This window comes from Lynx canadensis, chromosome E2, assembly GCF_007474595.2.
Source record: "Lynx canadensis isolate LIC74 chromosome E2, mLynCan4.pri.v2, whole genome shotgun sequence".
NCBI lineage: Eukaryota > Metazoa > Chordata > Mammalia > Carnivora > Felidae > Lynx > Lynx canadensis.
In genome coordinates this window covers 51,576,866-51,603,476 of record NC_044317.1, presented here as the reverse complement: position 1 = coordinate 51,603,476, position 26,611 = coordinate 51,576,866, and the positions used below count along the sequence as shown (strand labels likewise).

Below are 26,611 nucleotides of genomic sequence, written 5' to 3'. Positions count from 1 at the left end.
CGCAGTTCTGGCAGCAGCCAGGTTCTGACCTGGGCACCCTCACATTTCAGGGGTGGACTTTTGTCGGCACGTCCATTTCCTGAAGCCACTAAGAATCTGTGACCTAAGACTTAAAACCCTGATTTGCGACTGCCCCCAAATTTCTGCCTACACCACCAGCCTTGTGAGTAAACCATGCTTGCTTGAAACTCCCTCTTCTGAGTTGGGCACTGATGAGATGAGACTAAAGTCCCGTGTGGTCCAAGGAACATGGCTCCTTTTCCTCTTCCCCACCTCCACGGTCACCGGCCAAGACACTCCCTTCTGCAGCTGCGCCGCGATGGCTCCTTCTGGGGGTCCCGGCCCACCAGAGCCGCACAGCAGGAAGGATGCCTCTGACTAAAAAAGGTAAAAAGTGCCACAAGGTGGGAAGCTGCGGTACTACACAACGTCCGGGAAAGGCTGCCCGGAGGGAAGGCTCCCAATCGGGTGGACAGATGCCTCCTGAGAGAAGCAGGTCAGGGTGGAAACAGCTGGCAGGGCGGGCAGGATGGCACACAAAGGTCACCATTAAAACCAGAGGTGCTGGGGCACCCGGCGGCTCAGTCGGTTAAGCATCCGGCTTCGATTCAAGTCATGATCTCATGGCTTGTGAGCTGGAGCCCCGTGTAGGGCTCTGTGCTCTGTGCTCAGGGCCTGGAGCCTGCTTTGGATTCTGTCTCCCTCCCTTTGCCCCTCCCCCGCTTGCTTGCTCTCACTCTCTCTCTCAAATATAAATAAACATTAAAAAAATTAAAAACAACAACAACAAACAAAAAACCAGAGGTGCTGACCTGCCACCCCCCCGGCCATTGATCATCTGGTCAGGGCAACTGGAACCATCCCTTTCCCCCCAGAGGTGGGCTGGCCCCAGACTACATGCTAACTTCCTTGTAAGAGGGATGGGCAAGCAGAGGGAAAAAGAAATACCTGCCCCCTTTAACAGGTCTCTTACCGCCCCGCCTCGAAGTCTCTCCTAATATTTCATAAATAGGAGCGGGGACAGGGTTGTAGGGAAACTAAGGGTCAGGGAACATTGTGTCAACCACGCTTACACTTTGAACAAGCATAGGAGCAGATTTGACCCAAGTCTGCTACAAAACCAGGCTAGTAAGTCGTGGAGTTTTGGGGGAACCTGCAACGATTTTGCTAGGATGCTTAGAAAAGCATCTCTGGTCTACAAAGGCGGGGGTGGGGGTGGGGGCTGATCTACAAGCCCCTACGGCATCATCCTTAGTTAGTTTCCCTGTCCTTATATCCTTCCAACCTCAGCTCTAAGAGCCAGAGTGTCTGTTCCCTGAGCACAGAACTCATTCTACTGATGCTCAGCTCCTCTCCCTTAGTTCAACAAACACAGTCGGCCTGGAGTGCTGCCTGGGCCCACGAGCCGGGCTGGGTTACCAGTACTCACTGTGTGCCTCCACCAGATCAATCTGCATGTTGTACGGGACCAGGGGGTCTGGCAGCTCTGAGAAAAAGCTCTTCATGGCACCAGCCACGGTATTCACTGTAAAGTCTTTCTCTGCCAAATCCAGGTTGTGGTCTGAAAGGAAGTTGGGAGAGTGAGGTCAGTCTAAGCTGGAAAGAAGCAAAAGGAAAACTCAGTGCTTGGAGAAAGGCAGAGAAACCTCGAAGACCCTGGGATGCTGCCCAGGGCTGGCCTGGAGCCTGGGCAGGGACTCAGGATTATCAAAGACTGAACAGGAGGTGGCATTCCCTGCTAAAAAAAAAAAAAAAAAAAGCTGTGAGATTCGCAGACAGAGGCTGACACCCAATGCCTCCTTCCAAGGTCATCCTTTGAATAAAGCAGCTTTACCCCCTCCTTCTGTCCTGCCTTTTCCTTACACCCCCCCGCCCCCCACCCCCTTGGAAAATCAAAGGACTTTCCTAAAAGGTTGGCTCGCTTTTCACGGTGGGTTACAGAATGCTACCAATAATCTCAACTCCATCCTTATTCCTTAAGGTGGCAGGGTGAGCAGACTCCTCTTTCTCCCTCTGCCCCTCCCAGCTTATGAAACCAATGACCTCTGTGTCTTCACTTTTCTTTAAATACTTTATTACATTCCCGATTTACAAGAAATCATCTACTGTTAGACACTAGCTATTTCCATTTGGGGCGGTAGAAACCATTAACAGATTCTTGCATACATACGAGTACATAACTGAGTGTGTGGCTCTACCCTCGTGCTGACGTCAGGCCTCCCATCCTGCAAGATTCCTTAGTGCGTGCCCTCCCCGCACTGCTGGCTAACCGGCTGGCCGTGGCGGGGTTGGGGGCCTGCTCCTGGCCGCTGCTCTGTCCCACACGCCCACACGGGCTGCCTGGCTTCAGAATCTGGCTTGGTCTCCTCAGGCCCAGCCACACGCTGGGTTGGACCCTACTCTGATCCTCAGCTTACTTTCCTCTCTGGCTGGTGACATCTGAGAACTTTCATTGCTTTGGCTCGTTTGCTTCTGGCACCAGTGGGTGTGACTTCTCAGCCCATAGTGTGCTCAGTTCTAAGACTTAGAGTTTAGCTCTCTGGCTTCAGACCTCTGAGACCCAGCTTTGGAGACAGGAGTCCCGGCCAAGAGCCAGTCTAACTCATGAGACTTCAGCTTTGGGAGTCTGGGTCCCAACGCTCAGCTGATCATAAACGTTCCCTCGCTTTGTCTCTCTCGTGCAGGGACTCTGCGAGGAGGGGAGTCATGGCTGAAGGTATTCCTGGGGTTGGCAAAACGGGACTATTGCTGCAACCCAACTTCAGATTATGTGCCTGCAATTATGCCCCGGGGGCCCAGGGCAAGGGAAGCAACGCCCTTGAGAGGTGACGGAGGCACATGTTGCCCTTCCCAGGGTGAGAGAAGCAAGGCACCTCGAGAGGTGACCTGGAATACGGTCAGTGGACGGTGACACGGGGGAGCAGCGGGCTGACTCAGGTTCGGCGCCGGGAATGCTTCCGTCTGGCGGCAGGGCTCGTTCCCCTCCCCTCCGAGTGGCAGTGTGACCTCGGAGGGAAGGCTAACTGGGGCCAAATGCTTTCTCTTTCTCAGTCACCCGGCCAGCACCTCTTGGCTCCGGGGCTGTGCGTGACAGGACACCCCGGCAATTTGGCTGTCCCGTCCCCCCTGACCGGCTCGAGCCTCCGATGCTCAGCCAGGCTGTGGCCTCACCTTGATCAAACTGTCTCTGCAGACTCTCCATCTCCGACTTATTCCCGCTGACCCGGTAGATCCCTTCTGTGCTCAGTCCTGAGGAGAAACAAACAGGTATCTTAGGAGCAGGGAGTGCAGAGAATGAGCAGGACTGGACTTGAGCAAAGACGGGGCGATTCCGTGAGGAGCCCACACGGGGGAGGAAGAGGGCGAAGCACAGACTTTCCTAGATGCTTCAACCCACTTCGCCCATTTTCGTTTTTACCTCAATATTTAAAGATATTTTTTGTAAAAATTAAAATAATATAGAGGTACCTCAGCTAAAGATAATTTTTGTCCACATTTTGATGTATATTCTTGTATTTTAATTAAAAACTTCAAAACAATTTTTTTTTAGTGTTTATTTACTTTTTTTTTTTTTTTTTTTAATTTTTTTTTTTTTTTTTTTTTAACGTTTATTTATTTTTTGGGACAGAGAGAGACAGAGCATGAACGGGGGAGGGGCAGAGAGAGAGGGAGACACAGAATCGGAAACAGGCTCCAGGCTCCGAGCCATCAGCCCAGAGCCCGACGCGGGGCTCGAACTCACGGACCGCGAGATCGTGACCTGGCTGAAGTCGGACGCTTAACCGACTGCGCCACCCAGGCGCCCCTATTTACTTTTGAGACAGAGAGAGACAGAGGATGAACGGGGGAGGGTCAGAGAGAGGGAGACACAGAATCTGAAACAGGCTCCAGGCTGTCAGCACAGAGCCCGACGCGGGGCTCGAACCCACAGACCGCGAGATCATGACCTGAGCCGAAGTCGGACGCTCAACCGACTGAGACACCCAGACGCCCCTAATTAAAAACTTTTAAAAGTATTTATTTTTGGGAGAGCATAAGCAGGGGAGGGGCAGAAAGAGGGGGACAGAAGAACCAAGGCAGGCTCTGCACTGACAGCAGCGAGCCAGATGTGGGACTCAAACTCACGAACTGTGAGATCGTGACCTGAGCCGAAGTTGGACGCTCAAACGACTGAGCCACCCAGGTGCCCCTTAATTTTCTTTTCTTTTCTTTTCTTTTTTTTTAAATTTTTTAACGTTTATTTATTTTTGAGACAGAGCATGAACGGGGGAAGGTCAAAGAGAGAGGGAGACATAGAAGCTGAAACAGGCTCCAGGCTCTGCGCTGTCAGCACAGAGCCTGACGTGGAGCTCGAACTCACAGACTGTGAAATCATGACCTGAGCCAAAGTCAGACGCTTAACCAACTGAGCCACCCAGGCGCCCCCTTAATTTTCTTTTAAAGTAGGCTCCTTGCCCAATGTGGCGCTTGAACTCACAACCCCGAGAATAAGAGTTCCATATTCTACCGACTGAGCCAGCCAGGTGTCCCTTGAGTCTTAATTTTAATTTTTTTTTTAAATGGGAGATAATGCTGTGTTTTAACCTGACCTTCTCACTTACAAAGTTATGTTGTGGGCTTATTCTAATCATTAACTATTCTTTACAACATGATTTTAATGACATCAAAGTATACAGTAGCTTTAAAAACAGTCCTATTGTTAATCATTTAATTTTTCCTGAGTTTTTTTTTTCCTGTTTAAATACCCCACAATTATGTTTCTTCTGTTTTCTGGAAAGCTAGTAAGTTTAACAGATTCTTGGCAATGTGTGTTTCTTACTTTGTGAATTTCCTATTCATGTTCTTGTCATTCTTTTTTTTATTAAAGAAATTTTTTTTAATGTTTATTTATCTTTGAGAGAGAGAGAGAGAGAGAGAGAGAGAGAGAGAGAGAGAGAGCGCGCGTGAGCAGACAGAGAAGGAGACACAGAATCCAAAGAATGCTCCAGGCTCTGAGCTGTCAGCACAGAGCCCGACACAGGGCTCGAACTCATAAACTGTGAGATCATGACCTGAGCTGAAGTCGGAAGCTCAACCGACTGAGCCACCCAAGTGTCCCTAATTTTTAAAAAATGTTTATTTATTTTTGAGGGGGGGGGGAGGGGGGGGGAGGGGGGGTGGAGATTGGGCATGACAGCATGAGCAGGGGAAGCGCAGAGAGAGAGGGAGAGACAGAATCCGAAACAGGCTCCGGGCTCTGAGCTGTCACAACAGAGCCCGACGTGGGGCTCGAACCCAGAAACTGTGAGATCATGACCTGAGCCAAAGTCGGACGCTTAACCGACTGAGCCACCCAGGCGCCCCTGTTCTTGTCATTCTTGTTCATTTTTTATGAGTGGTCCCTCTCACTGTGTACTTGAAAGAGGCCTCTGAATAGTAAGGAACTATGTTAATGTTACAACATTCTCCCTTTTTGTTATGTGTCTTCTAAATATGTATAATGAATTTTTTGAGGTATGTAATTTAAAATTTTTAGGTTTTCAGGACCAGTCTGTTTCTTTATCATGTCTCCCTTTGTCTTTAAACATTTTTTTTTTTTTTTAATTTTTTTTTCAACGTTTTTTAATTTATTTTTGGGACAGAGAGAGACAGAGCATGAACGGGGGAGGGGCAGAGAGAGACGGAGACACAGAATCGGAAACAGGCTCCAGGCTCTGAGCCATCAGCCCAGAGCCTGACGCGGGGCTCGAACTCACGGACCGCGAGATCGTGACCTGGCTGAAGTCGGACGCTTAACCGACTGCGCCACCCAGGCGCCCCTAAACATTTTTTTAAAAGTTTGTTTATTTTGAGAGAGACAGCCCGAGCAGTGGAGGAGCAGAGAGAGGGGGAGAGAGAGAGAGAGAGAGAGAGAGAGAGAGAATCCCAGGCAGGCTCTGTGCTATCAGTTCAGAGAGCCTGATGAGGTGCTCTATCTCACGAACTGTGAGATCATGACCTGAACTGAGACCAAGAGTCAACCGACACTCAACTGACTGAGCCACCCAGGCGCCCGGATGTCTCCCTTTGTTTTTATCTTTGAACAGCTTTTCCTATTTTTAGAGCAGGTACTATTTCTTTCTTGTTCTTTTATAATTTTTTTTTTTTTCACTTAGCTCTGTGATCCTTTTATAACTGATTTAGTATATACAGCGTTAGGTAAGGAAAAAAAATCCTAAAATGTAGTTAAGTAATACAGAAGAACATAAAGGATCAGGTCAGAGACTGACTCACCCCACCCTTCAGCTCTCAACCCCTTGGCACAGGAAGCACCGCTCAGGTTAAAGTGGAGTCCAGGCCCTGGCTACTGCCTCCACTGTCCTCATCTCAGGGAAGGAGAGGCCACGGCTGTGCCCGAGACCACAGTTCTAAAGGACGAGGAAGTCACAGTGAAGAGCAGAGTGGGATCTCATGGCTAAACCAAGCCTGGCCCCTTCTGAAGACTACGGTTTCGAGCAACCCTGGCTAGCTGAAGGGGCCCTGAGGATGTGCCCCGGAGCCAACACCAGAAGGCAGTGTGGGCAGTGGAGACGGGACCAGGCCCGGAAGTCAATTAGTGAGCTCCTGAGAGCCAAGTGTCTCAATGTCAGTTATCACCGTAATTACTGCCTCTGGAGAGGCACCCATCAGGCAAGACCAAAGCAGCAGCCTATTTCTGGGGCCCCACAATAGTAGCAGGTGAACTCTAAAGAACATCGAAGCAAGAGTCATCAATTCTCTGGCTTAAAAGCTGTTAATTGCACATAGGCCTTTCACCCCAGAGAAAAGGGGGTTAACGGGCCAGCCGTAAGGACACCCTACCTTGCAGTGCCTGGCTACAAAGGAGCTGTCCTCACTGCATTTGTGGGGAGGGAGAAGTACGTACACTTTCCAAACCTGAGGCCCCAGACGAACCCCGCTCGGCAACCTTGCTCACTGCCTCCCTTTCGGCACTGACGTTTCTTGAGTGTCTCTATGTTGTGCACTGAGCCGGGTGCTTCCCCACCACATCCACCTACCACTCACTCACTCACTCACTCACTCACTAAACGATGATGCCCCTGAACCCTCCAGCCCTTATGGTAGGAGCTGCTGGATAGTGAGAACACAGATGAGAAAAGGAAGATTCTAAAAGGTGAAATCCTCGCCCCAAACTGCACAGATGATAAGAAGCCCAAGTCCAGGGCCTCTGTCACCCTTCTGCCTCAGTGCTGTTCCGAAAGATGTCTGGCATCTACCCAACAGGTTGGGGTCCAGACCACAGTCTTCCCCGCAGAAGATATGCCACACTTGAGTGAAGTCCATTGGTCCTCGCCATTCTGGGTCGCTTTTGAGATGGCACATCCCCTAATGCTGTCAACCCCCAAAGGTCAGAGTCAGGGATGGACCTAGTAAATTTCCAATGGTCTCTTTTCTTCTTAGTGACTTTTCCAAAGCGTCTCAGCATATTTAAACTTTTTACCTATTTCACATCCCAGGTAACCACACATACCACCCACACACACACACACACACACACACACACACACACACACACACTCATCCACACTTTCACATTTTGGCAAGCCCTGAGTTATGTGTCAGCAGGCACAAGGCTTCACCTCCTATAGGCTGAAAATACAACCTACTTTCTACATACTCTTCCCTTTATCTGAATATCAGCTCCCTCCAGCACACAGGAAACAAAGGCACAAGTGGCAGGGGCTTAAAAGTCCCTCAAGAATGTGGCAATGCCCTGGTCTGAGCCCCAGGTGTGGACAGGCCCCGTAGGAACTGCGGAAGATCCTGACAGCCTCAGGCCATTCACCATCTTCTGGCAACTCTGACCTCCAGCGTGGAGAGAAGTCCTCTGCGCCGTCTCCTCGTGGCCACCTGCCCCAGCACCGGAGGGCAGAAAACAAGCTGCAAATCAGCTCTCTGGAAACTATCCGAGGCGTGGGCCTGCTGAAACCTCACTAGATGGACGATCACGAGAGTGGAGGCATTTACAAGCGCAAGGCCAGCTCCGCAGCGTCAATTCATCATCAACTTAGTATTTCCTGTAATCGGGACACGTGTTTATTTTACGAAATGCCATTTTAAAATAGCAATTCTGCTGCTGCCCTACACAACGCCACAGCATAATTTAGGAAAGGTATCATCTGCTTGGCCACTACAATTTTTCACAGCTACTAATCAGACATCAATTAAATAAAAACAAAAGCTCAGAACAGACTGCAAACACCACAAAGGCCGCTACCGAAACAGAGCCCAGGGCTGGCGATACCGCTGAGAACCACGGCCCCTGACACAGCAGGACCGGCTTCCCCGGGCTGCGCCTCCCGGGACCCACGCAGAAACGCTCTGGGGCGGGGGGGGGGGGGGGGGGGGTTGCGCCTGTGGCTCAGGCCTGCCAGCAGGAAGCAAAGCCCTCGCCAGTGGTGCCCCGATGACACATCCATTCCACGCCGCAAGTCTGCTTGAGAAGCTTCAACCTCAACTCTGAGGCATCTCTGCACACCAGAAATCTCCGAAGACCCGCTACCAAAGCAGGGCCTCACCTACAGTCCTTTTTCTTTCCTTTTTAAAAAGTCCTAGCTGAAAAAGCCCTTCAAATATCTTCTCCATTAAAGCTAATTTTTGGGAATAGAACAAGGGAAAGTTCAGAACGGCCAAGGTCACTCTCTTCAAATACCTCAACAACTGCTACGTGAACACTCTTGTCCAACTGCTCTGGAGAACAGGGCTACGACTAAGAATGGAAACTGCAGGAAGGGAAACGTTCTCTCAATATATGAAATAACAATCTAATACCTACAGCTGACATTCGCTGGCCCGGGCCAGAGCTTCTGAGCTCCCTCTTCACCGGACAGCCATTTGTCAAGGGTTTCTGTTTAAAAATATGAACACCTGGTCTAGGAAGACAGCTAACAACAACAATACCAAAGCGCCCACTGGATGTTTACTACGTGTGAGGTGCACGATGCCAAGCGCTTGCTGTGCGTTTTTACGTCAGTTCTCACAACAGCCTCTTCAGAGAGGTTATTACCGATCCCATCGTACAGTCGGGAACGCAGAGACTAAGCGGTAAAGTAAGACGGGCAAGGTCAGAGAGCTGCTGGGCTGTGATCTCAACCCCACCTGACTTTTAGAGTCTGCGTTCTTTTACCCTGTTCTAAATCACCAGTTCTGTAAACTGAGCACGCGTCAGAACCCCTGGGAAGGCCGGCTGCAATACAGGTGCCCGGGCTCTGCCGCAGAGATTCCGACAACATCAGCCCGGAGCGGGATCCGGAACGTGGATCTCTAGCACGTTTCCGGACAGTGCGGACGCTGCCGGTCGGGGAACCATCCTTTTGGATAACTGCTACTGTAGAAGATGACCCAGACCTTGAAGATCTCAGACTCCTAAATTCGACGTTTCAATAAAACCGGGAGGCAATATGTACAAGGCAAAATAAATACTGGATACTCTGGAAACCAAGCATTTTCAAAAGTATTAAACTGCTGCTTTTTTGTAACGTGAGCAAGCCTTTAGTGTATTAAACTTTATCCACAGCCATGTATGACTTTCATAAAAATGTTAAAAAATAGTAAAGAGAAAGGCAAAAGGGCCTTATTCTTTCTTTCACTGAATATTTACCAAGCCCCTACATGGCAGTTAAGTGCCTTTCCAGAGCCTTTCAGGTGTGGTCTTCCTCAAAACTCCTCTGATGACCTAAGCAGGCTAGATGGCCCACCCATGCCAGCCAGGAGGCATGCCCCATGGGCCCGAGAACTAGCATATTTCACCCTTGATTTCCCCGTCAGAGTGGCTGCTGACCCCGGCTCCTCCCTGGCACCCGGAGCACTAGGGACACTGGGAGCTTGGAAACCGAGGGGGGCGAATCACCTCCTGCCAGGGCACGTGTCTGATTTTCTGAAATGTCCAAACGAGTTTATATTCTTGGATCCCAAGCACCACTTCTCAGCACCAGCGTTCGTGGCCAGGCGGCTTTCCGCAGTCGGCCCACGTCAGGCTTTGCCTCTGCTCATTTACATCAGGACTCCGTTCCTCCCAAGTTTCCTTTCCAGCAACAAATCAATTCCTCTTCTAAGATAAACTCTGACTTGTTTATTTTTCACATTCTATATTTAGGTATAAAAACTCAGCACTTCAGTCCTTTAGAAAAAACTTAATTGGTGCCGCCGGTGCTCTAAGTGGCCCACACGAGACGGGCCTTAACTATGAAATAACTTTTGTTGACTGTTCTGGGGGCTGAAAACCCATCTAACAGAGTACTCTTCTCGTCCATGCATCTAAGACTAAGAAGTCACAGGTGGGCCAAATTACAAGCCCAGAGGGGTGCTGGGAACTCGGAGAGAAGGCAACTCCCTCGACCGTAAAATCTAAACGGTCTTGAAGAGGGCCAACCTCTGGGGAGGAGGAAGATGCCCTCCGTTGGGGCCGCAGGCCAGCAGCACACGTGGTCTCTCCTTCTGAGGGTCACACCGCAGCACCCCTGCCTTGGAGGAAGACGAAAGGGCTGGGGGCGGTGGAACACGGAGGTCAAGAGCAGAAGCGACCTGCTAGCTGTGGGGTCCCGGCCCCCTGGCTTTCCTTCTCTGCACAACAGACAGAACAGCTCCCCCGTGGTGGCCTAGTGGTGTGCCTTTCGGGAGACCTTGGGGTTAAGGCAGTAGCTATTACCCGGATGATCTGAGTGGAAAGCAAGCCGACAAGTGGAGGGGCACCTGACTTTTGTCGTCAGGGAGACACGGGCTCGAATCCTGACCCTCGCTGAGGTTCACCTGACCACGGAATGGATGCACGCCCACCTTCGCTGCTGTGAGGAAGAGACAGAAACCTACGCGAAGGCCGCAGTTTAATGGCTGCTGTTGTCCCCCCTCGCTCTACACCCTTCACAAGATGGCAGTGGCGCCTAGAGGCAGGGCCCGTTCTGAGGGCTGAGCCCAAACCAGCCAGTCTGCAGAAAAATATTTTAAAACACACCTGGGCTTCGACACCAAAGTGACCGCGATTCTGATCCTGGCTCTGCCTCACAGCTGGCAGGGTGACTGGGGACAGATCACTCACCTCTCGGAGCTTCGGCTACTTGGTCAAAAACAGGGTTGTTTATGAAGGACTCTGGTCGAGACGCCACAAATACTGAGATTACACACGTGCAAGGGAGGAATACGAATGGCTGGCACGCTGGAAGGCCAATAGCAGTAAGAAAACAATGACAGGTAACTTTGGTTGAGGGCTTACTATGTACCTGCAGTTTTCTCAGCTCTTCACTAGAATTATCATAGTGGATCCGCCCACTAATTCTTTAAGGTAAATATTGGTTTTATTCCCATTTTACAGATAGCAGATGGAGGCTGGATGAGGCTGAGCCATCTGCCCAAAGCCATGGAGCTGGGTCAGTGGTGGGGGCAGGATCTGAACCAGCTCGCTCAGGCTCTGTCTCCGATTACTGTGCAAGGGGTCTACTATCTGCAATGCTAATCCCCGGTCCCTTCTCCCTTGAATGTGGTATGGAGGTTACATCCTGCCAATGCCAGATCGATCCACTATGGGCTCTGAGAACTTTCCATCCCCTGCGTAGTCCTACGCATTCATCTCTTCATTCACACCCCGCTCCGTGTTCTCATCTGTCACTTGGAGGGTGAGGAGGAAGCGCCACAGAAAAAATGCCACCTCCTCGCCACATAAAAAGCAGCCAATGGGAAGTGTCCTTGCTTTATTCCTACGATGCAGTTCTACTATTGATGACACGAAAGAGTCCCCGCCAGATCTCCCCGTTGCCTTCCTGTTTTGGATGTGCTCGGAATGATTTTCTGGCTCTTCTATTAATCGAACACTAGGGTCACTCTGGCCCCGCCAGCGCCCCTTTGTTAGCTGTCTTCCCTCGGTAATTCCCTCGTCAATCAAGATCTGTTTCTGGCAATGCCAGACCTCCTCTCTCCCCATGACAGAATGCCACTAACACTCTATTATGACTGCTTGACCGGGTGTTAGCCCCACAAGTAGGCACTGTGGCTTTATAAATTTCCAACTCTATTGTACGTACACACAGTCATGTCATAAATCTCAAGGCTGAGGAGGAAGGGAGAGAAGAGATCCGGGGGAAAGAGATGAAAATATCACACCAGGTCTGGGGCATCATATGGCTCCAGCATCTGGCTGATCCTTTATAAGCTACCCATGTATTTACTGCATTTAACTGTGAAAGAGGGCTTCTGGACTCTGCTCTGAGCCAAACAAGGGGCGCTGTATTTTTCCTGATTTTCAAGAAAATGCAGCGCCGACAAAGTGAACTTCAGGTCAGCCTAGAGCTGACGCTGCCTGTTCTGGGCAGCCCGGGACGGAGGGGAGAGGAGAGTGCGACCCACAGTCGAGCTGAGCAAACCGTACCCAGCAAAGCAGCAACCAATGTTCCAAGCCGGGAGCAGCTGGGAGACCCTTCTGCCAAGAATTCGAGCATCCTTCGGGCTCCGGGTGTGGTTCTGTCGGTACACGCACAAGCCCAGTGGCACAGGGGTGGCGGCAGTGTGGCTCTGAGGCGAGCTGGGGCCACCACGGTGAGGGGTCTCACTGGCTAAACAAAGCGCTACCAACAAAGAAACAGCTCCAACCAGCGCAGAGGTAGTGTGTCACTGCCAGCCCCATGCATATAATGCCAACTTCCTTTCCGACAGGCCCCCAAGGAGAGAGGCCCCTTGAGGTCACGGGCAGATTCCTCCCAAGCATTAATGAGGGCAGAGGTTAACTTCTTTCAGGTTCCTGATTCCCAATGAACCATGAAAGGAACAAAGATGTCACCAATCACAGCCCGGTGTCCTTCCTTTCCCGGTTTCCCTTTCCTCACTAAGACGAGCACTCTTCATAGGTGAGAGGCCTATAATCCTCAGGCAGAAAAGGGGGTTGTAGCCCCCACCGGCCGGCAATCCTTCCGCTCTGCGTCTAGGACACAATACCGCACGTGGCGTGGGGTGGCCCGCGTCACCGCCCGAGCCTGCTCCCCAGCCCCCCATCGTGTTGGCTCGGAAGCACCGGATCTTTCTCCGCAAGGCCTTCTTACAGGTTGTCACTTCTACTTTTCCCTCCGTTGCTTCTGGCTGGCTAAACATCGCTCCCTCAGAGAGGACGCCCCTGACCCCCAGATCTAAATTAAGCGTGTTACGGTAAGTGCTTCCATTTACGCAGTGCTTCCACGACGGGCCAGGCTCAGGGATAAGCACTTTACGTGCCCCATCTCAGCAAGGCCTCATAACAACCCGGGAGCTGTAGACTACCATTGTTATGGTGCCCATTTGACAGCGGGACAGACCGAGCCATGCGGCAAACGAACGGCAGGGGTGCACTCGAACCCAGGCAGTCTGGCCCCGGAGCCTGTGCTTAATCCCCACACCCCACTCGCTCTGCACTTTCTTACAGGGCACCGGCGAGCTGGAAAGTCCCCGCGTAGCCGAGAGGTTATTTGCTGCGTGCCGGCCCCCCAGTAGGCCATGGGAGCAGGGAGGGTTTTCTGATTACCCTTCTAGGTACCCGGACTCGGCAGAGCCACTCACACCGGAAGAAGGCATTCAGCAACTAGGCCCAGAATGGAGGGAAAGAGAAGTAAGTGCCTGACACTAAATGTGCAGTTTCTCTGGTTGAAGAGAGGGAGGAAGCGGATGGCCTCGTGCCTCCAGGCGTCCTGGCAGGCCTTCCCAGCCCGTGGAATGTGGGAAAGAGAGAGCCTCCGGCCTGGCCAGCATGGAAAAGATGTTTCATAAACAACTGTGTCCAACCCCTACCTTCCTTTATGCACCGGGTGAGGGTCTGCGCTCCCCATCTCCACTAGTCCCTGCAGAGGTCAGGGGGACCTCATAAATTCATTTATCATCTCCTGGGGGTTCGTCGTCTGTTGCTCTGTGTGTGGCTTTCCGATCTGGGTTGTTCACTTTTTTTTTTTTTTTTTTAATTTTTTAAATGTTTTCTTTTATTTTCAAGAGAGACGGAGACAGAGCGCGAACAGGGGAGGGCAGAGAGAGAGGAAGACACAGAATCGGAAGCAGGCTCCAGACACTGAGCGTGTCTGCACAGAGCCCGACGCGGGGCTTGAACCCATGAACTGTGAGATCACGATCCGAGCCCAAGTCGGACGCTTCACCAACTGAGCCACCCAGGCGCCCCTGGGTTGTTCACTTTTGCAGAGAGGGGCCATAGTTTGGCTTTGGCTGGGATCCCCCACAGTGGGCTGCACCCCTTCCCACACGCACACGTGTAGGCATGAAGGACAGACAGGGACCGAGAGCGAGGGCGAGGGCCAAAGAGCTCCCCTCAGGCAACAGTTCAGGGGCACAGGCGGGTGCGGAGAGGCTCTCGCGGGCGGCCTGCCGAACCGACTGTGGGAGCAAACGCGGCGTGTGTCCGGGCCGCTCGCTAAGGGGGAGCAGCCCGCCTGACGGAGCTCACCGCTGCCGAGAGGGAAGGCACAACCGGAACAGCCAGGCCAGGCAGGTCTGTCGGAACGGTCTCGGGGATCTGGGCTTCCACCCAGACTATTTCTGTCTTGGATGGAAGGGCAGGATTACTCTGTGAAACAAGCTTTACTTCTCTTTGGCTGCTGGGCTGTCCAGGCAGCCTGCCAGGGCGCGCTGTGCAGATCAGGGCACTGGGTCCTGAGGAAATCCGCTAGCAACGCCGAGTCACAAGCCACACGAACTCTGCTTATCTGGAAGAGGCCAAAGTGGGGCTGACTGCCTGCTTTTATGGCAAGGGAGCATTTTTTTTTTTTTTTTAAATAAGTCAGTTTTTAAACACGTTTATTTATTTTGAGAGTGAGAGATTCAGAGCGTGAGCAGGGAAAGGGCAGAGAGGGAGGGACAGATAGAATCCCAAGCAGGCTCCACACTGTCAGCACACAGCCTGAGGTGGGGCCCGATCCCACGAACCCATGAGATCGTGACCTGAGCCGAAATCAAGAGTCAGGCGCTTAACTGACTGAGCCACCAGGTGCCCCATGGGGGCATTTTTACAACGCAAGTGCCTGTGTTTAACTTACAAGTGACCAGAAAACAGGAGGGTGGTGAGAAAGGGGCACATGAGAGGCAGTCAGAAAGAGTGGAAAACCTCTGTTTTCACACTATTTAGGTTATGGGCCAGCAACTTGCCAGCGAACCTAGAATTACAGGGGGTGGGGAGATTAAGGAACACAGAACCCCCATAAAAATCACAGCAGATGAAACCGCACACCTATTTCAGCACTTTATCATCAATTCAAAGCAGTATAAATATGGCAATTACTCCATAAAGCCTGTTGGTGTACCCGAGTCGTAACTGTGCCTGTTAAACTGTTACAGTGATAGATGGGAGCATCTACACTGAAATCAGCTGCCTTCTCTGAAAGAAAGAACTACAGAGACCTAGGCTGACGGCAGGGAAATAACCGACTGGATCTGACGGCTCCAGTTCCACCAGATCTCCTCCACGATAGCTCTAGGATATGGCTATGATGCACGTGGATAGAAATATGGAGGCTTTTTTAGGGTAGCAGTTTCCCAAGTGTTAAAGAACTTGGTAAAATTCTGAATCTGTTCAGTCGGATGAGACAAAGCTCACGGCTTCAGCAGCGTGAAGCACGGAAGAAAGAGCTGGAACGTGGGTCCTTTCCATTCCGACGGGCTGCAAGTGGCCTCTGCCCAAAGGACTCCAGGACTTGTTTCCTCTCTTCTAAAAAGGGGTTAGTGGTACTTTGAGATTAACAGCGCATGAAGTTCGTACGGTGACCTGGGAAGAAGCGGCACGAGCACAGGGCTCTCGCCAGGCTGCGGAGGGGCGCGCTGGCCCGGGCTGGGTTCTTCCGGCTGCTCCCTTCCGGCTTCTCCTTCCCAGCCTTGGAGGACAGCCGCCTCCTCGGTGCTGGTGCCCTCAGAGGGGCAGAGGAAGCCCACCTGGCAAGACCTTAAACTTAGGCACCCCGTGGGAAGACGGGCAGGGGCAGTGTCGTAAAACAGGAAATACACAGTTGGTCTTTGTCCCCAGTTCCTGGCACAGGGCTCCTAAAACCCTTGGAATTTCCTTAAAGATAAGAAAGTCTTTTGTTATTCATAACGAGCCCTTTCTAACCATACCTGAGTTTTTGATGAGTGACTCTTACAGGGCGCTAGACAGCTTCACGGTGGGGGTTGGTGGCCACAAAGACCCCGTCTTGATTAAAGGGGTTACAACTTTCAGTCCCCCCTCCGTGAGAGAGGGGTTGGAGATCCAGCCCAGTCACAGACAGTCAACGACCTAATAATCAACTATGCCTAACTAATGGCACCTCCGTAAAACCCCTACACAACAGGGCTGGGAGAGCTGCCGTGTTGGGGAACACGCCAAGGTGCCGGGAAGGTGGCACACTCAGAGGGCGCACGTGTACGATGCCCTAGCAGCTCTTCTGTTCAGCTCTTCCGGAGTTGCATCCCACGTAACCAACTGTAAGGGTCTGTCCGGCACCGTCCAGAGTTCTGTGAGGCGTTCGCCCGAACTACTGAATCTAGGGGGAGGTTGAGGGAACCCCTGACTTCGTGGCCAGGTCAGACAGAAGTGTGCGTGGGTATCTCGGGGATTCCATACTTGCAAATGGCGTCTGAAGTGAGGACTGGCTTGCGAGACTGAGTCCTTAAACCTGCTGAGTCCTACAGTAAGTAACCCTGGGGAGTCAGCGTCGGAAGTGAACTGCAGGACACCTAGTGGGTGTCCGAGAGCTGGAGAAGTGGTGCTGGAAAAGACCTCACATATCCGATGTCAGGAGGAAAATAAAAAACCTCTGATGCGGTTAGAGAGGAAGAAGGGTGTGTGGTGCAGGCAGCAGAGTCCAACATTAGCCGGCCTGACCCCACTGCTCCGGGAGCTGCCAGGGCACGATCTTCTCCGGGCTTCAAATTCCTAGCAAAGGGGGGGCAATACAGCTAAGAGGGTAATGGCTCTGGGTTAGAATCCCAGCTCTCCTACCTTCCCTTTCTGAATCTCATTTTCCTTATCAGAAAATCGGAAATCACGCCCATCTCAGAGGGCCGCCATGAGAACAAAATGAGACTTCTGGAAACGGCTCTGGCCCTGTCGTGAGCTCCAAACTGGCCCCCGGGCCACATTATCTGCCGTAATACCCACGACTCCCCTGCAAGGGAGCCGTTTCCATCTTCATTTTACAGTCCAGGAAACCGAGCCTTAGACGTTCAAGAACTCGCTCAGGGTCACACCTGTCACGCTGCCCACAGATGTCCCCTCTCTGGGCAAGGCTCTGTGCGGCATAAAGAGCGTTTCCCAATTAGATCAAGCAACCTGGGAGTTCACCAACAGCTGGAGGAAATCAGCTCAAGTAACAGTTTGGCCTTTTGTCTTGCTGTCTCCCATCAGGGCGACACTGTAATTTGCTCTCAGTTACGAAGCTGAAAATTACATGCGTCTTACTTACTCCAAACACTAAGCAGCCATTTTCCATGGATGAGTTTGGTGGCGTTTTCTGGAGGGCAGTTCCAGGGAAGACTGGGCCGGGGTGTTCTGAAGAACCGTGAACCACGTATCCGAGTGTTCCCTAACACTGGGAGGCTTTCTCATGTTCACCGTGAAGACGCAGGAAGAGACAGAGACGTGTGCTAGGCCGTCTGTGAGGAGGGATAAAACTCAGGGACCCCTGATGGTTGTCTCTTTTCAATCTACAATATGGAGGCGACACCCTGGAAATAAAGCCAGGAGCTAACCTTACCGCATAAAAACACTTTTACTGCTGTTTGTCATGAGCATACGTGACCAGTGAGTGACTCTCACTTGGGAAGGACCCAGTGGGAGGGGACAGGCACACAGTAAAGCCGGGGGTGGACTATACCCACCCTCTTTGGCCAGCGGGGCACATGGAATCCCTGGGAAGCTACGGGGTCTCTCCCGTCCCGGGGCTGTGACGAGAACACTGTTCCAGCTAGGCTCAATCACCTCCCAACTACTTACCCTTTAAGTAGGGGAACTCTACCTCCCGGCCCTCACAGAGCTCTCTCTTGTCAGCTCTGAGTGGTTTAGGGCCAAGTGGTTTTGCTTTTATTGGACCATAAACTCCTTGAGGACAAGGGTGTGCCGTCATCCTGGCTTGCTCTGGGTCATACGGCAGGTATGCCACAAACACGTGGCTGCAGAGCTATCTTTAACCTTTTGGGAGGAGGCTCCCCTCACCTTGCTCACCTGACGAACACGGCTGCACATTCTGGTCTAGCCACAGTGTGCATGCACGCCACACACACACACACACACACACACACACACACACACACACAACCTCCGCACTGATTTTCAGGGGTTTGCGGATCTCCGGAAGCCCATCCACAGACCCTAGGTTAAGCGCCTCTAAATACAAAATACACTTGCTTGCACAGTCCCTCAAGTTGACTCCAGGGGTCTGAGAATCTGCTTTTCCCCAAGTTATCTGCTCTAACAATATAAATCCCTCCAACAACAAACATTTCACCAAACTCCACAAAGACAGCCCTTGTGGCAGGAGCATCCTACAGCCTTCAAAGGTGAAACAAAACTTGTGTGCAATACAGCCACCTGGACAAGGAAAAAGAAAAGCAAAAATGACGGGCTCCAGCCAGTAAGAGATCTCCAAGTGATCAATCCTCAGGAATTCATCTTGCATCTAGCGACTTTATTTCCTTCTCTGCCCTCGTCTAACCAAGTCCGTGCACAGGAGGAAGAAGTCACTTACTCCTTCGATAAATACCCGGGTGCCCACAACACGTGAGGGGCCACGCTAGGTGAAGGCGAAGAAGAGGCAGTTCCTGCCCTGGAGTTCCTTACGGTGTAGCAGCATCGCAGGACACAGAGGAGCAAAGTGGCAGCACCAGTACAGGGCTGTGCACCAGCAACAGAGAGCCTACTGGTTCTGGTACCAACCCCTCATCTTGCCTTGAGCAGGTGGGAGAGTGGGACTCAGAGAAGGACTCCTGAAAGTGGAGAGGACAGACAGAAACAAAAACGGAGGTCATCTCAGACGCTGAATCCAACCCAGGAATACACGGAGCAGAGAGATCCAACAATGGCATGAGTTCAGAAACCTGGGGCTGAGGAAGAAAATCTACTGCTTCTTTGAGGCTGAGGACACCCACGGAAGCGATTCATTCAGCAGTTATTTAGGTCGGGATGGTTCAACTCGGGGTCTTTAGACCCCTGAAGAGAGTGTTCTCTATTGTTCTGCCTGTTGCTGCTCAGAACGGCCCAGATGTAGATGTTCTCTCCGAGTCACTAAGGCTCTAACGCGGTCGCTGTCTCTGCCAGCCCCTGCTCGTTCCGTGGCTGAACGATGGAGCAGTCCCAGGGTGCGTGAGACAGCAGAGAAATCAGGCAGTGAAGAATCTTTGGCAGACAGATCTCTCCTCAAAGGACCCACCTTTGAATGAGTACTGGCTGCTACGAACGGAGAAATTTTAAGTACAAACCTAGAGCAGAACATCTACCCATCTTATCCTCCACCCATATTGTTGTTGTCATTATGTAACAGCCCTATAGAGACACAATTCACATACCATACAATGCACCTGTTGAAAGTACACAATTCAATAGTTGTTGTTGTCGTTATTCTTCTTCTTATTATTAGAGAGACAGTTCGAGTGGGGGAGAGGAGCAGAGAGAGAGAGAGAGAGAGAGAGAGAGAGAGAGGGAGGGAGAGAGAGAGAAAATCCCAAGCAGGCTCCATGCTCAGGGGCTGGGATCATGACCTGAGCTGAAATCAAGAGGTGGATGCTCAACTGAGCCACCTAGACGCCCCCAATTCAGTGGTTTTTAAATAAATTTAGAGAGTAACCATCATCACAATCAACTTTAGAACATTTTCATCAACCCAAAAAGAAACGCCATACCCATTAGCGGCTACTCCAAATTTCTCTCTCCTTGAAGCCCCTGGTAACCACTAGTCTACTTTCTGTCTTTATAGATTTGCCTACTCTGAACATTTCCTATAAATGGAATCCTCAAGTATGTGGTCCCTGTGACTAGCTTCTTTAACTTATTTTCAAGGGTCTCCCACGTTGTATTAATTTGAACCCTAAATTCTAAGATGATTTTCAGACACTTCCCCAAACCCAGGAAAGATGCATTTGAATATTCATGGCTGGCACCTCCACTTAGGACACCACATCTCCCATTAGCCCAGGCAGCCTGATTCATTCGCTTTCTTGCCCTGCTCTGCTGACTCACAGCCCCTTTCTTTCCAAGCTTGTCTACTTCAATATCCCAACTCTTAAGTTTCACACATCCCTTGGACTGTTAACAGTACACCCTCTACCCCTCACACTAAGAACACAGAGAATCTGTTTCCACTCTGATGCTGCAACCTTGCTCAAGGTTAGTATTGTATGCATCTTTTTACTTCTCCTTTTCTGTGCATACAATTCCATGTTTCCACTGAATGGAAGTCTTGAAGGAAGAGGTCTTTTGAATGTCTCTATACCAGTCTACCAGTCGGTCATTCACAGCCATTTATTAGAGCCCTGTGTCCTTAGTTTGCGGGATACAATGATGAAGACCCAGTCCCTTCCCTCAAGGAACTTAGGATCTATTGAGGAAGGAAGACAATCGGAGTTCAGTGTGATTGACTGGTCACAGAGGACTGCACAGAGCCCTACAGAACATGGGGTGGGGTGGGGGGGTCCTGGCTCAGAGGGGAGGTCAGAGAAGGACTCCAGGAGGGGAGTCCTTGAAAACAGCAAGTAAAGGTGGTGTGGGTGAGAAGTATCACAAAAGCTTAAGGAACTGCACATAGTTCTAATCTGTGTGGCCGCATTTTATCATTGTGGATGAAAGTAAAGGCCAGAGGTGAAGCTCTCTAATGACAGGTGGGGGCTGGATCCTACTGGCAATAAGCATTAAAACTTTATTCTGAGCCACTGAAGAATTTTAAACAGGGGAAGGTGATGCAATCTCATTTATTACAGAAATACATCTGCAGCAGTGTGGAGAAGGAACACAGGACGAGAAGCTACATCCATAAACCAGGAAGGCAGACTAAATGCAGAGGTGGGGGCCAGATTCGAGACCCTTGGGTAGTAAAAACAACAGGACTGATTGATCAGAGTGACTGACGTGGGAAGGTACAGAGGGAGAGGACTCGGACAGCCTCATGCCTACACAGTTTGGCAAATTCTTGCGGATGAAACCCTTCAAACCCTGCCTTCCCACTGATGACAGGGCTGACAAGCTTTCTTGGGAGCGGCAAAATCCCTTCTCCAAATGAAATCTGAAACTAAACCTTCAGGGTGAAGAACCCAAGGTCCTGGTAGCTTGCCTTCCCCATCTGCACACAGAGGCACTTCCTTGGACTCCTAGGGATCCAAGACAGGGAGTCTGAAAAGCCCTGGCCAAGTCCAAATGCTGGAGCCTGACCTTCATGCCTAGGGCAACAGGACTTTGTGGTCAGCAGCACCTCTCACCTCCACACCCAACTCTTGTGCAGCCCACTTCCCTTGCCTGGAAGATTCTTCTGCATCCATTGTTTGCTACAGAATCCAAGTTCTCCTACAGGCCTGGCCACCACCCCGGACATGTACCAAGCCAGCTCAAGGGAATTCCTTCCTTCCTTCCTTTCTACTAAAACCTCAGTTTCATGGACACTGGACAAACTCACTGCCACGAACTCTTCCCTGTTCATGTTCTCTTCCACGGAGCCATCTCATCTCTCCAATGAGACCTGGTCTTTGGCTTCCTCGGAATTAAAAATGCCTTGGGAGCACCAGGGTGACTCAGTCAGCTGGGCATCCAACTCTTGATTTCAGCTCGGTCATGATCTCATGATTCGTGGATTTGAGCCCTGCACTGGGTTCTGGGCTGACAGTGTGGAGCCTCCTTGGGATTCTTCTCTCCCCCTCTGTATCCCCCTCCCCTGCTTGTGCTTGTGTGTGCGTGTTCTCTCTCTCTCTCTCTCTCTCTCTCTCTGTCAAAATAAATAATAAATAAACATAGCGGGGGGAAGAATTCACATATTAACCTTAAAACCCAGGGTAAAATCATCTTCCTCTAAGCTCCAACAAGCCATATCAAGCCCTCTGCTGAACTAAAACTGCCTTGTCAAGCAAACATGATCCCAAATTCAGAGGCTAGCTGAGTCAGTTAAAAGTTGAAAATTATTCTGTCACAGTTTTTCAGTGGAGGCTGACCTATGGTATAAAGGAAGACAAAATGTCAATAGTTCAAGTTCGCAAAATAAGTTGGAAATTGAGGGGCGCCTGGGTGGCTCAGTCAGTTGAACGAGCAACTCGATTCTGACCCAGGTCACGATGTCACAGTTGTGGGACTGAGCCCCATGTTGGGCTCCACGCTAATAATGAAGCCTGCTTGGTATTCTCTCTCTCCCTTTCTCTGCCCAATCCCGCCCCCCCACTCTCTCTCTCTCTAAATAAATAAAGTATACCAAAAAAAAAAAAAGTTGGAAATGAATTTTCTTTTTTTTTTTTTTAATTTTTTTTTCAACGTTTATTTATTTTTGGGACACAGAGAGACAGAGCATGAACGGGGGAGGGGCAGAGAAAGAGGGAGACACAGAATCGGAAACAGGCTCCAGGCTCTGAGCCATCAGCCCAGAGCCTGACGCGGGGCTCGAACTCACGGACCGCGAGATCGTGACCTGGCTGAAGTCGGACGCTTAACCGACTGCGCCGCCCAGGCGCCCCTGGAAATGAATTTTCAATTTACAGTAAGCTCATCTCTGATGATATGGTGGCATTTGGTTAACAGAGCATCACAGCAATAAGTCAATACCGACAAAAATGCTACTGGGTGACACTATTGAATTCCACGAATAGTGGGGATACAAAAATAAAGAGCACTGTTGTGTCTTTTCAGGTGACAACTTGGGGAGACAATGTAAAGATGTGAAAAGTGAAATCACACTTAAAGGTAGTAAGGATCGTCGGGGTGCCTGGGTGGCTCAGTCAATTAAGTGTCTGACTCTTGATTTCGGCTCAGGTCATGATCTCAGGGTTCGTGAGATCTAGTCCCACGCTGGGCTCTGCACTGACAGTGAGAAGCCTGCTTGGGATTCTCTCTCTCTGCCCACCCCCTCCTCTCTCTCTCTCTCAGAATAATAAACAAACATAAAAAATATATAGTCAGGATGGTCAATCAACAAGAAAGAAGGATTCAGGCTGGGCCTTTGATAAAAGACGGATTTGCTGAGGCCAGAGGGGAGGACAGAAGGCAGAGGGTAAAGGAAAACAGAAGGGGAGAAATAGGTGAGGTGTGTTAGGGACCTGCAGGAAGGCCTAACATGGGAATTGTCTAGCGGGAGAGTGCCTCCCTATAGTAGGCCCCGTCTGGTTCAAAATAAGGACTTACTAATATCATCCAAATAAGGACTTACTTTAATATTATATCTGGAAGGTCCCTCCTCCAGCACTATATTTACCAGTGTCCCTTTAGAACAGATCAGGAGGTTTCTTTAACACTTCCTCTATGTGTCAGGGGTATTTGGGATTTAAGAGGAGGCCAGTCTGAACTTTATACAGTTATCTGAAGTTTGCACAAATCTCTCGGTATGGACACGGAACACACCATGCTCGTGAGGCTGTCTTACATTAAGAGGGCTGGCCCTTGTAATTTAGCCTTCTTTCTTTCTTTCTTTCTTTTTTTTTTTTTTAAATATTTTTTTTTCAACGTTTATTTTTATTTTTGGGACAGAGAGAGACAGAGCATGAACGGGGGAGGGGCAGAGAGAGAGGGAGACACAGAATCGGAAACAGGCTCCAGGCTCCGAGCCATCAGCCCAGAGCCTGACGCGGGGCTCGAACTCACGGACCGCGAGATCGTGACCTGGCTGAAGTCGGACGCTTAACCGACTGCGCCACCCAGGCGCCCCACTTTCTTTTTTTTAAGTTTACTTTTATTTATGTTGCGAGTGAGCACACACAAGTGCGGGAGGGGCAGAGAGAGAGAATCCCAAGCAGGCTCCGTGCTGTCAGCGCAGAGCCCAACGTGGGGCTCCAATGCGCGAACTGTGACATCAGGACCTGAGCCGAAATCGAGTCAGGACCTTACCCGACCGAGCCCCCCGGGCGCTCCATTAGCCATTATCTGTAACACATGACCAGACAGGACATCCACAAAGATGTGCCACCGGTGCTAGCAAAGTCAGAAGTGTGTGCACCAAGGGTTCAGAATACATCTCCAATCAAAAGCAACAATTTCTGACCACAGGAAATGTTCAAACATCCAGCTATGCTTTGACTTACAGAAGGCTTCCAGATAGAATCTCCACAGCAAAATCAAGGAGTCTTGGAGGCTGAAAATCTCCCATCTTGGAGCCACACACCATGCAAACAACCCCTTGGAATCCACCACTCTACCACCCTCTCAAAGCAGACCGTGAAGGACAAAAGAGAAAGCAGTTTCCTTTTTACTTTGAGCAAGCAATTTTCTTGAAGACGCAATTATGTGAAACAGGGACCGGCCTGAAAAATGACCAGGAAGCAGCAGCAGAGGCTACAGACTGGAACGCAGTGAGAAGAAGGACTGAGTGGGAGAAATCACGAGTGAAGGGCAGGATGGCATGACGGGCACTCTGACTTTCTCGGCAGTCCACAAACCTTCCTAGGCTGGTCTGTGTGAGGCCCTGGGCCGGGACTTTCCCCGAACACGGTAGCGTGTGGCTGTCAAAGCAGAAACTCCTCTTGGCACATCAGCTGACTCTCAGACGCCCCGCTATTCTTCGAGGGCCTCAAGGTGAAAGACACGGTCACACATTCATAGCGCTTCTGGATGCCAAGAGCATCCCTAGTCCAGTCTTGGCAAGACAGGCAAGGGCTCTGGCTTTAAGCACAAGGCTCTCAGGAAGCCTCAGCTGCATGAGGTGGCAGAGGGAGGGGGGAAGCTTTCGACTCGTGGGGTTTTAGCTGTAAAATGAAAAGAGTTGGACTAGACGCTTCAAAAAGCCTTTTTTTAAAGTTTATTTTGAGAGAGACAGAAACTGCACGAGTGGGGGAGGGGCAGAGAGAGGGAGAGAGAGAATCCCAAGCAGGTTTCATGCCGCCAGCGCAGAGTCAGACGCAGGGCTCAGACCCACGAAGCCACGAGATCATGACCTGATCTGAAACCAAGAGTTGGACGCTCAACCAACTGAGCCACGCAGGCGCTCCTAAAAGAGCCCTTTGCTGAAGTATACTACACATTTGTAAGGTTTTTGTTTTTTTTTTTTTAAGATTTTATTTTTAAGTAATCTCTACACCCAACGTGGGGCTCGAACTTACCACCCCGAGATCAAGAGTCACACACGCCACCGACTGAGCTAGCCAGGTGTCCCCACATTTATAAGTTTACAGAGAAGTGCACAGTGATGCATTTCCATGCACTGAACATACCCACGTAAATAGCACCCAGGTAAAGAATCAGAGCATTCCCAGCATTCCAGAAGCACTCCTCCAGTCTCTACTCCCCGCCAAGGATAACCACTGTCCTGATTTCCAACAGCATAACTAATTTTCCCTGATTTCTACTTTACAGAAACAGAATCATACAGTATAGTTATGTATTCCTTTGTTTCTGGCTTCTTTTGTTCAGTATGTTCACGAGAGTCACCCCTGCTGCGGAGGGCTGAACTAGATGATTACAAAAAAAATTTTTTTTGCTCAAACTTTATTCATTTTTGAGAGACAGAAAGAGACAGAACGCAAGCAGGGGTGGGGCAGAGACAGAGAGGCAGACAGAGAATCCAGAGCAGGCTCCAGGCTCTGAGCCGTCAGCACAGAGCCCGACTCAGGGCTTGAAGCCACGAATTGTGAGATCGTGACCTGAGCCGAAGGCAGACGCTTAACCGACTGGGCCACCCAGGCGCCCCTGAACTAGATGACTTTTAAGGCGCTTTCCCATTCTAATGGGTTACCATGTAAAACCACAGTGTTGCCTTTATATACTGCATAAAGGCAGATGTGGGTGGCACGCTGGACAGCATTTTGGCAATATCCATAAAATACAAAATGTACACACCTGTCTGTCCATTCTGAGGTATTTATTCTGCAGACAGATCTGCACACACGTATGTATGCATATGTGTATATACCCCAACCCCCGCAGATAGACAGCCACAGGAGTACAGTTTATAACACAAGATTAGAAACAATGTCTTTCAATAGGAGACTGCGTAAATAAATTATGATCTATCCAGACCAAGAAATACTATGCAGTGAGGAAGAGGAGGAAGAAGGGGAAGAGGAAGAAGAGGAAGAGGTAGTAGAAGTTCGCACCTACCATTATGGGAAAATGTCTACGATGTATTTTTATATTTTATCTTTTGAGGGAGGGGGGAGAGGGAGAGAGAAAGTGAAAGGGAGGGAGAGAGAATCTTAAGCAGGCTCCACACCCAGCACAACGGAGCCCGACATGGGGCTCAATATCACAACCCTGAGATCATGACCTGAGCTGAAATCAAGAATCAGATGCTCGAGGTGCTTGGGTGGCTCAGTCGGTTGAGCGTCCGGGTTCGGCTCAGGTCATGATCTCGCGGTTCGTGAGTTTGAGCCCCGCTTCGGGCTCTGTGCTGAAAGCTCAGAGCCTGGAGCCTGTTTCGGATTCTGTGTCTCCCTCTCTCTGCCCCTTCCCCACTCCTGCTCTGTCTCTCTCAAATGAATAAACGTTTAAAAAAAAAAA

General features: G+C 50.5%; 1 protein-coding gene across 2 annotated transcripts in view; it reads right to left on the bottom strand.

The window, feature by feature from the left end:
* ARHGAP35 (Rho GTPase activating protein 35) overlaps nucleotides 1-26,611 on the bottom strand; it is a 127,382-nt gene that overhangs the window by 11,464 nt on the left and 89,307 nt on the right. For both annotated transcript variants that reach the window (XM_030299757.1, XM_030299756.2), the window contains exons 4-5: nucleotides 3,172-3,249; nucleotides 1,430-1,561 (exon numbers count right to left, since the gene is read on the bottom strand). In XM_030299757.1, coding sequence (XP_030155617.1) covers nucleotides 1,430-1,561; nucleotides 3,172-3,249 — 210 coding nt within the window. The remainder of the gene's footprint in view (nucleotides 1-1,429; nucleotides 1,562-3,171; nucleotides 3,250-26,611) is intronic.